General features: G+C 37.8%; 3 protein-coding genes across 3 annotated transcripts in view; all 3 read left to right on the top strand.

The window, feature by feature from the left end:
* Nucleotides 1-1040: 1040 nt before the first annotated feature.
* On the top strand, nucleotides 1041-5471 carry LOC149742824 (RNA-binding protein 25-like). Its single transcript, XM_089893688.1, has one exon. It carries the CDS (start codon nucleotides 2079-2081, stop codon nucleotides 4668-4670), a length of 2592 nt encoding a protein of 863 aa, XP_089749814.1. The 5' UTR covers nucleotides 1041-2078; the 3' UTR covers nucleotides 4671-5471.
* On the top strand, nucleotides 5471-9012 carry LOC149742823 (polypyrimidine tract-binding protein 1-like). The gene has a single exon (XM_089893708.1). It carries the CDS (start codon nucleotides 5471-5473, stop codon nucleotides 7064-7066), a length of 1596 nt encoding a protein of 531 aa, XP_089749834.1. The 3' UTR covers nucleotides 7067-9012.
* Nucleotides 8974-9513, top strand: part of LOC149742821 (uncharacterized) — a 29867-nt gene continuing 29327 nt past the window's right edge. Inside the window, exon 1 of the mRNA XM_089893756.1 lies at nucleotides 8974-9106. The gene's annotated coding sequence lies outside the window, so the exon portion shown is untranslated. The remainder of the gene's footprint in view (nucleotides 9107-9513) is intronic.

The raw sequence follows: 9513 nt of genomic DNA, 5'->3' as shown, positions 1-9513 counted from the left end.
GTATTTGCCTCAGTTGATCCAAAGTAAGCAATGTTAAATGCGAACTATATTCTTTGTCTTTGCTTGAGAAAATAGAACAATACTAACAGAGGCGGGTGTGAACTGATTTGGGAGTTTTTTGGTTACTAGTAGTCTAATTATCGGCACGGCAAGATGTCTAACATAATAATAATCAGACATAGCGACGCCAACAGTATAGATAGAAGAATGTTTCTTGGAACGATGTAAAATGTATTTGATAATGATTTTATGCGGAACGTTTTCCATTTCAATAGACTTCGTATTGTTTCGCATGCGCAGGTAGCGTTGGGGCGCGTGAGCATTAGCGCCCGATACAAAAAAAACAAAACAAACAAATATGTCACGACACCGGCCACGGCCTACTAGAAATATCACTGGAGATATATCTCTAGTAGGCCGTGCACTGCTGGTCAATGGAAATTTGCATGTATAAACCCCAAAAAGGTACGTGTGAACCCGTTTCCCATCTTCCCTACTTTACAAAAAGTTGCACATGGCAGCTTCCGTTTGACAAACGACGTAAAGATTTAAAATAGTGTTATTTTGAAGCAATAATATTGATACGGTTAGCTCGAGCAGAGACAAAGTTGTTTCACTGACTCTGTGCTCGAGCGGTTGCGGAGTTGCAGATGTACTGTAAATGAATGAATGAATGAATGAATGAATGAATGAATGAAACTTATTTCGTCTCTTCGGTCACGATGTGAAAGTAGTGTACCACCGCACGTTACTTTGTATAATACAATATTTTGTATTTTGTAATGACTGTTTTACTATTGATTTTTTTAAACGTTTTATATTTTTTTAGCAAAATTTATAACTATTTTGCGGTTTATCGAACCTAAAGACGATAGAAAATACTCTCTATTGACTTAGATTAAACCAAAGCATATATCCTAAGCTTGAATCTGATTTAAATACCATTTCTATTACACGACATGAAAAATCAATGAGGCGTATCGTCCTTAAGATGGCGCGATTTAATGACGTTTCGGCGTGCGCAGTTGTATTGATAAAATTGTAGCTTTGTATGTTATTTATATTGACAAACAAGACAGATAGGACCGATTGTTTGGTGTACTATACTGTGTGTATTTAATAGCCAGACTTAGGTATGCAATTCAGGAAATTTAATTCTGTACCGTTCTTAATGTTTCGATTTCTTACGCTGCCGTGCGTTGATTGGATTTCTCTGTTTAAGATTAACTTTAATATACGTCTAAAGCGGTTGACTATGCTTTGAGTACAGATTTAGTATTTTAGTTTATCCCCATTTCACTGAATGCATAAATAGTTTATACTAATAATAACAGCTGACGCCTGACGAAACGTGATTATTTCAATATTTGTGCTTTGAGCGTTTCCTATGACCCTTGTTATAACAATGTAATATTAGGACAACGATAAGAAACTATTCCCTATAGTGTTACAATGCTGAAACTCTCTCTTTATGTAAAATTTTGTTTCTCACATTTATTTCTGCGCACATGTCTCTTGCCCAGTCTGCAGAGTATGGCAGGTTCACAAGCGATTTTTTACAAACTTTTGGTTATGCACGCCATAATTTGTCCCACACACGCCAATTAATTAAACAATGAACAAAATACGTATTAAATTAAGTAGGATTTCCTATTGTGGCTTGGAAATGTACATGGTTTGCACGGCGTTTTTTAATGATAGCACGCGCGCCTGCGAAAAATAACCGTCTTGCACGTGCGAGATCTTTGAGGAACTGCCATACTCTGCAGACTGGTCTCTTGCCATATAAGAGTCTGATCATGTTGAGCGAGGTGCGAGTACCAGAGTTTAGGACACATGGAGGTAGCCACAGTTCAGAGTTCGAGTACGGCAGGTGGACGCGCACCTGCTCCGCAACTTTGCCCACACGTCTGTCACATATTAGTCATTTAGTAGAACATATTGCTTTTAGTCTACCTATATTGTTTACTAAACTTGTAGGCAAAATGCGCTTCTTTACTAGATATTTAGACTCAATTTTTCGAGTCTGGTAGTGTAGTTAAAATTTAATATCAATCTAGGTACATTTGTGTGTAAAGATGTCATTTCCACCAGGAGTACCACTCCAAATTCCACGTTCAGTGTATACAACAAGCACGGTCCCCTCTGGTGCAATGATGGTGCAAATGGCTCCAGTACCTGTTTCTCAAGTAATGGTGAGGCCGGTAATGCAGCCAATAATTACTGCACAGCCAATGATGGTTGCAAGACCTACTCAGTTGGTACAGACTAATCAGCAAATTTGGATTAAGTCGCCCACAATTCAAGCACCGCCTGTACTTCAAACACCAGTGGATTCATCTACAAATGAAGACAAATCTGCAGATGCTACATCTGCTGAAAATGGAAGTGATACGGACCCTTCAATAACTGTTTTTGTTGGAAACATTTCTGACAGAGCATCCGATGCATTAATAAGACAGATACTCATGAAATGTGGTTCTGTTTACACATGGAAGCGGGTGCAGGGGGCATCAGGCAAGCTGCAAGCTTTTGGGTTTTGCGAATATCGTGACCCAGAATCAGCCCTAAGAGCGATTTGTATTTTACATGACTTTCAACTTGGTGATAAAAAGTTGCTTGTAAAGGTTGATGCTAAAACACAGGAATTGATTGATGAGTGGAAAAAGCTGAAAGGGATTGAAGATAAAAATGAAGACGGTTCGCTTGTTGAGCCAACTGGTGTAGCTGATGCTCGTTCAGCCATCGAAGTTCTACTTATTGAATATGCAGGTGAACTGAACACTGCCAAACCAGATTTAGTCCTGGAAAAGCCGGAAGCATTACAACAGCACAAGCGAGAGTATCCAACTGTAAGAGAATCTCAAAATGTTGAAGAGAATCTTAAAGAACTTGAACTGGAAGAAGAACAGAAAAACTTTATAAGTAAAGAAATCAGATCATTCCGAGAGACCCAGAAAATTCAGGAAGAAAGACACCAAAAGGATAGAGTGCACAAAGATAAAGATTCTGACAAACGCCATAAAGACAGAGATCATGACAGAGAACCTCGTGATCGCCATCGCGAGAGAAGCCAGCGCAATGAAAGTCCTTCAAGAAGACAGATTCATCGTACCAGAAGTCGCTCCCCAAGAAGACGGGAGATTTCCCGACAATCTTCCCCACCTCGTCGACGAAGAACAAGATCTCCAATCCCAAGAAGATCTCCACCAAGAAGAACGCCACGAAAATCCAGAAGTCCCCCTCCTCGCCGACGGAGTCCCGGGAGTCCTATCACTCGCCGGAGAGTTGATGATAATGATGAAGATTCAGAACTACATGAGCAGAGACGTCTGGAAAGAAAAATTCGAGAAAAAGAGGCAGCTTATCAAGCTAGACTAAATGCATTTGAAGGTCGGGAAAGAAGAAGAAACAGAGATCTTGAAAAACGCGATGAAAAAGAGATTCAACAGAGAAAAGAACTAATTCGTGAAGCAAAGCGGCTTCGTGAGTTTTTAGCAGACTATGATGATGATCGCAGTGATAGCAAATATTACATGGGAAGTGCTTTGACCAAACGACAGCGAGAATATGAGCGAGAACAGGATGCTGATGAACGGGACCGAAAAAAAGAGCAGGATGAAATTGATGCTTTACTGAAACGTCTCATTGAAGAACACCACCCTGACCCTGATACCGCAATCGCCAAAGTTATAAAAGAAACTGAAAATATTTGGGAACCTTTGCTTCAACCTGATACCCCACCTTCTAAATCATTTGAAGAAATTCCAGTGGACAATGCTCAGTCTTCTTCTGCTTCCTCATCTGATGACGAAGATTCAAATTCAAATGAGTCCGACAAGAGTGATTCTGATTCCAGTGACAGCGAATCTGAACAGAAACCTAAAAAGAAAGGTAAAGAAGCAGCTCCAGAAAAGCGAATGTTTGCTTCAATGAATGAAGTAAAAACTGAAGCAGTTTCCCAACCCACCCTAATTCCAATTGCTAAGTCTCCGATATTTGCTGATGTGAAAGAGAGTTCGGACCCAGCCCAAAAAATGGAGTTTTCATCCGTACCATCTCCAGCAGCTGCCCCGCTTAGCATGCCCCAGGTTACGATTAATCCTGCTCCTAAGGTAGACGAAGCTGCACGCAAATTGTCTCCCAACCCACAAATACTTACGACTGCAACTAACAAGCGGAAGAAGCTTACTGTTTCTGATGTTTTCAACCAAGATGAAGAAGAAGATGAACTCCCACGAAAGAGGAAGCTTGTTCCCTTACAATACACCGATGAGGAACGTAAAGCCGTCAACAGTGCAAAGCAGGTCGAAGAAGAAAAGAAACAAGATGAGCAGAAACGCAAGATGATAAGAGCTCTGATTGAGCGCATTCCAACAAAGAAAGATGATTTATTTGATTACACATTGGACTGGTCCATGGTGGACTCTACCTTGATGGAAAAGAGGATACAGCCATGGATTACGAAAAAGATTATGGAATACATTGGGGAGGAAGAACCCACCCTTGTTGAATTCATCTGCAGTAAAATCATGACCAAAAGTAACCCCGATAAAATATTAGAGGACATTTCTATGGTATTGGACGACGAAGCCGAAGTATTTGTTGTGAAAATGTGGAGGCTTCTTATATACGAAACTGAAGCAAAAAAGGAAGGCCTAACAAAATAACATCTTTCGGGCAAAAGGCATTTTAGGTTACCTTTATTTTTAATTATTAAGGAGGCAATTAGCCAAAGAAATGCTGTTGCTCATGATACATGTTTAGGTAATTGTGCATTTAATGAAAACAAATTTACATACTACTGTTTTGTTTGCTATCTCTAATTTTTAAGTAAGGTAGTAACAATGTCAAAATTTAAATAATTCTTTAAACTGTCATACATATCTGCAGTCAATGCCCGCACGAAAGCAAAGTCTTTAAAGTTTTCAATCATTTTGGTTTAAATTAGCGTTGTATTTGTAATTGACTTACTGTTATACCTATTGTCATTTTTCATACAGGTTAACCCTTTAAGTTGCGTGACCACTTATGTTTATCCCTGCTTTGCTTATTGTAAAACTGTTTTGTACTTATAGCTGCAGCAAGGAACATTCTTGGGTCTGCATAGACCTTTTACATGCTTTTTTTAATATACTCATGAGTCATGTCGCTGATTTCAAAACTTTAAATCTACCACAGAAACCACACAAATTAATGATGAAAACATATATCATGTCCAAATTATGAAGTTTATTTTAAAAGTTCCAATGATCAATTTATTGAACTAATTGCAATGTTAGTAACTGTCAAGTTTTGTTGCACCACATAATGTGAAATATTTTATATGATTTACAAATTGGTTTTTGGTGACGTTATACAACGTTTTGTATGTGTTATTACTCCTTGCTGCCTCTGGGATATTGGTAAAGCTATCTGACAGTACCTTGTGTTGTAAATACTAATTTGATTCCTTTTTTCTTATGTAGAAATGAGAGTAATGGAAATGCTGAGTAGTTCTAGTGGATCTAAAAGAATAAACGAAGACCTTGCATGCTTTACTTCTGGCTCTATAAATAATGGTGCAAAAAAGATTCGAACTGATCGAATAAACAGCGACCAAGTCTCGAAAGTTATTCACATTCGAAGTTTACCAAGTGATGTGTCAGAGCAAGAAGTGATTCAACTCGGCCTTAGCTTTGGTAAAGTCACAAACTTGCTTATGTTAAAAGGTAAGAACCAAGCTTTTCTTGAAATGGAAAACTCTGAAGTAGCAAGAGAGATGGTGAATGAATGTGCTATAAGTCCACCAACCATTAGACAGCGGGTGCTCTATGTTCAATATTCAAACCACAAAGAGCTTAAGACCGATAGCTCACCAAATCAAGTTAAAGCCCAAGCAGTTTTGCAGGCAATGCAGCAAACAGAAGGCGGACCAAATCATGTTTTAAGGGTAGTAGTTGAGAATATGCTTTATCCAATCACTTTAGATGTCTTGCACACTATTTTTACAAAGTTTGGAGTGGTACTAAAGACAATCACTTTTACAAAGAACAATCAGTTCCAGGCACTTTTGCAAATGGGTGATGCTGTTCAGTCTCAAACTGCTAAACTGTCTTTGGACGGCCAGAATATATACAACGGTTGTTGCACATTACGAATTGAGTACAGCAAACTTCCAGCACTCAATGTAAAATACAATAACGATAAAAGTAGAGACTACACCCGCAATGATTTACCATCTGGTGAAAGTTCAATTCTCAACAACCCGCCTTCATCTTTGCAGTCCATACTGTCAAGCTCTGCTGGTCTCATGCCCACGCCATACTCAAATAATGCCGCAGCAAGCATTGCTGCCGCCTTGCAGCAATCTCAACTCAACACACTGTCTAATGCTGTTAGCTCAAGAAGTGCGATCAACAACGCAGCAGTTGCTGCACAGCTCGCCAATTTGATCAACAGTGGTGGAAGCACAAGCAGCAGCATGCCCAGTAGTGGCACGTCTGTGCTACATGTGTCAAACCTGAATGAAGATATGATATCACCACAGATACTCTTCACGTTGTTTGGGGTGTATGGTGATGTGATCAGAGTTAAGATAATGTTCCAGAGAAAGAGCAACGCCCTTATCCAGATGAACGATAACACGCAAGCGCATGTTGCCATGAAGCATCTTCACGGTGTCAAATTGTTCGGCAATTCCTTGCAGGTAGTGACCTCGAAGCACAGCCAGGTGCAAATGCCACGTGAGGGACAAGATATAGGAAACCTTACACAAGACTTCTCCAATTCACCTCTTCATCGATTCAAAAAGCCAGGTTCAAAGAATTTTCAGAACATATATCCACCTTCAGAAGTGTTGCACTTGTCCAATATTCCCAATGACGTGACAGAAGAGTTTTTAAAGGACAGTTTTGCGGCCTTCGGCAAAGTGCACGGCTTCAAGTTCTTTGCCAAAGACAGAAAAATGGCCTTGATTCAGATGTCTACCGTGGAGGAGGCGGTGAAATCTCTTGTGATGATGCACAACTTCCGTCTCTCCGATACTAACCATCTTCGTGTCTCCTTTTCCAAGAGCCAAATTTAGCTGCTCAACTTTTGCTGTTTAGTGATATAATCAGTACCAACGCTGCCTGACATGGCATGCATGGGTAACGTTGTCATGTCGGTGACAATTTGCTACACTGAAAACAAAAACGACAGCTGTTGATAAAACAGATTGGATTTATTCGGAATGTGACATTGTAGAAGCATGATAGTGTTTGGTGTGGTGCAACAGACGGACTCTTAGTTATCATTACCTAGATATGTACTTTAGTAAATTGCATTCTTTTAACCAAAGCATTCCTTGTCCATGCAGTTATTTTGTTCTTAATCTCGTGTTTTGAAGCCAACATTCCTAAAAAAATTAATTCATATAAAAATATCCCATTAAATCTTTGTTTACACATTCCGTTCCAAAAATTAACAGATGCTTTGATCCATTGTATATAATTGCAAATTTGCATGTGGCTTGGTTTGGATAAGAATGTGTTTGTTAAAATAACATTCATAATTTGTTAAAATACCGTTCATGTGCTGTAGCAATCACCATTACAACTGCAAATTACTTTTTTTTACGTATACATAATGCAAACATGACCTAGTACCGTACAAATCATGCAGCCTTTTATGAGTTGCTGCTGCATGTTATTTCTCTTATAAATTACACCTCGTCCTTATCCCTGCTGAAACTAAATAAAAACTATTTTATCATTATCTAAGATCAACCATCTACCACTGCATTTTGTATCGTATTTTCTCGCTGTCAACATTTTATTTTTTTATCTTTACTTTGTCTTTTCCCATTGCGGGATTTTCAACAATGCCTTGAAAATTTTGTTTCCCAGAATTTGTGTATTTTTGTCATGTGGCACAACATAATGCAGCATATAAATAAATGCTTGGTTATTTAAAAAGTAGTATACTAAACAAGTAACACATTAAATGGTAACACATCACCAACTAAACAATTTAGGCAAAAATTGCCTTAAAAGCTTTTTATTGGTTTTTTAAAATTAATGGCTGGATTTTAATTGAACCCAAGATATCCCAAACAGGACAATATAGAATTTGTTACATTGGTGTTAAATTGATTTTAATTTGTTTGTTTTACATCAGTTAACAAATTGATTGTGTTACCTTTTTTTACAGTATTGAAAAACTGTAAAAGGGTTTCATAATTTATTTCCGAATTATGGTGTTCATGATATTTACAATTATTAAAACTGTGTATCATTTTTTTAAATACAAAATTTCTGTTGTTATATAATACTATCAATCTCACATTGTGATGCATTTGTGCCATGTATATATTATAAAACTTTGTTTAAAAAACTGCCGTTCAATCTTTGTAGACCTTATATAACTGTTGCATGTGTGTTGATGTATTATTAAATATATGTATGCACGTGTGAATGATAAGTACTGTTCAAATACGTTGCATTAACTACATGTTCAAACCTGGGTATATTGATTCACACTATTTTCTGATATTCTAATTGACTCATACATAGTACTGAATTCGTAAATTATGTAACAATCCCTTTCACAAGTCTGCATAAGTATTGGTTCTTTCTCTCTTTGCTGGTGGTGCTCGAAACAGCTGTTCTACTTGACCCCATGACATGTTTCAAGTGCTGTACTTTTGTTTACTTGTTCGCCGCGTGTAAATACTTCCAAATTGCCACGTGTATAACTCCCAGCTCCTACACATCAGTGGCATCTATTAATAGCCACCCTTATCCCATACACTCCATGGATCATCTGGGTACTAAGCTGGTTATTGCACGTCTTCTCTTCTATCTTTTCAGTTTAAAATCTCTCATTCTTCATTCTTTCCATGCATCGAAAAACTTGGAAAAGAGTCTCTTATTATTTTTTATCTCCACTACATTTTTTCGTTAACCAGTGTTTGGTCTTAACAGCAAAACTATTTTAACTGTTGCTTAAGTATGTTCCTTGTTTATCATTTGTTCTCGAATTTGAATGTAGGTAGTAGTTTTAAGTGTTTGACTAAATGCCTTTATCAGATCTGCCTACCTGTTAGCTGGAAGCAAATCAAGATAATAAAAGTCAAGAATATTTGGTATGTTTAGTTTTTATACCTTCAAATTAAAACAGTCCACCACAATTTTAGGTTGTATGAATAAATGTTGCATATTTTATTTCTTAATAGCCACCAACTTCCACAGTGTTTGTAACTGTGTAGATGGTTATTTATTTTTTATGTAGAGATAATAGTTTGGGACATTACTTAATAGAGCAGAGATTTCTGGGTTCATAGGCGACAAACTTGTGGTGGTGGAGTAGGCAGGCTTTTTCTGGAATTTTACTCTGTATTTTAACATTACCACCAAAGCACCAATAAATTAGATTTGTTTCATAAAAAATGGGTGTCTAACTATTCCAGCCTTCCCTCCATTTTAAAGTTTGATCTCTATTACTGTGTTAAAGTATTTGCTAAGTGTGCGGACCAATGCCACACCCCCAGAA

This window comes from Ciona robusta, chromosome 1 (assembly GCF_009617815.1).
Source record: "Ciona robusta chromosome 1, ASM961781v2".
Taxonomy (NCBI): Eukaryota; Metazoa; Chordata; class Ascidiacea; order Phlebobranchia; family Cionidae; genus Ciona; species Ciona robusta.
Note: the sequence above shows the minus strand (reverse complement) of the source record. Positions and strands in the feature narration are given on the sequence as shown.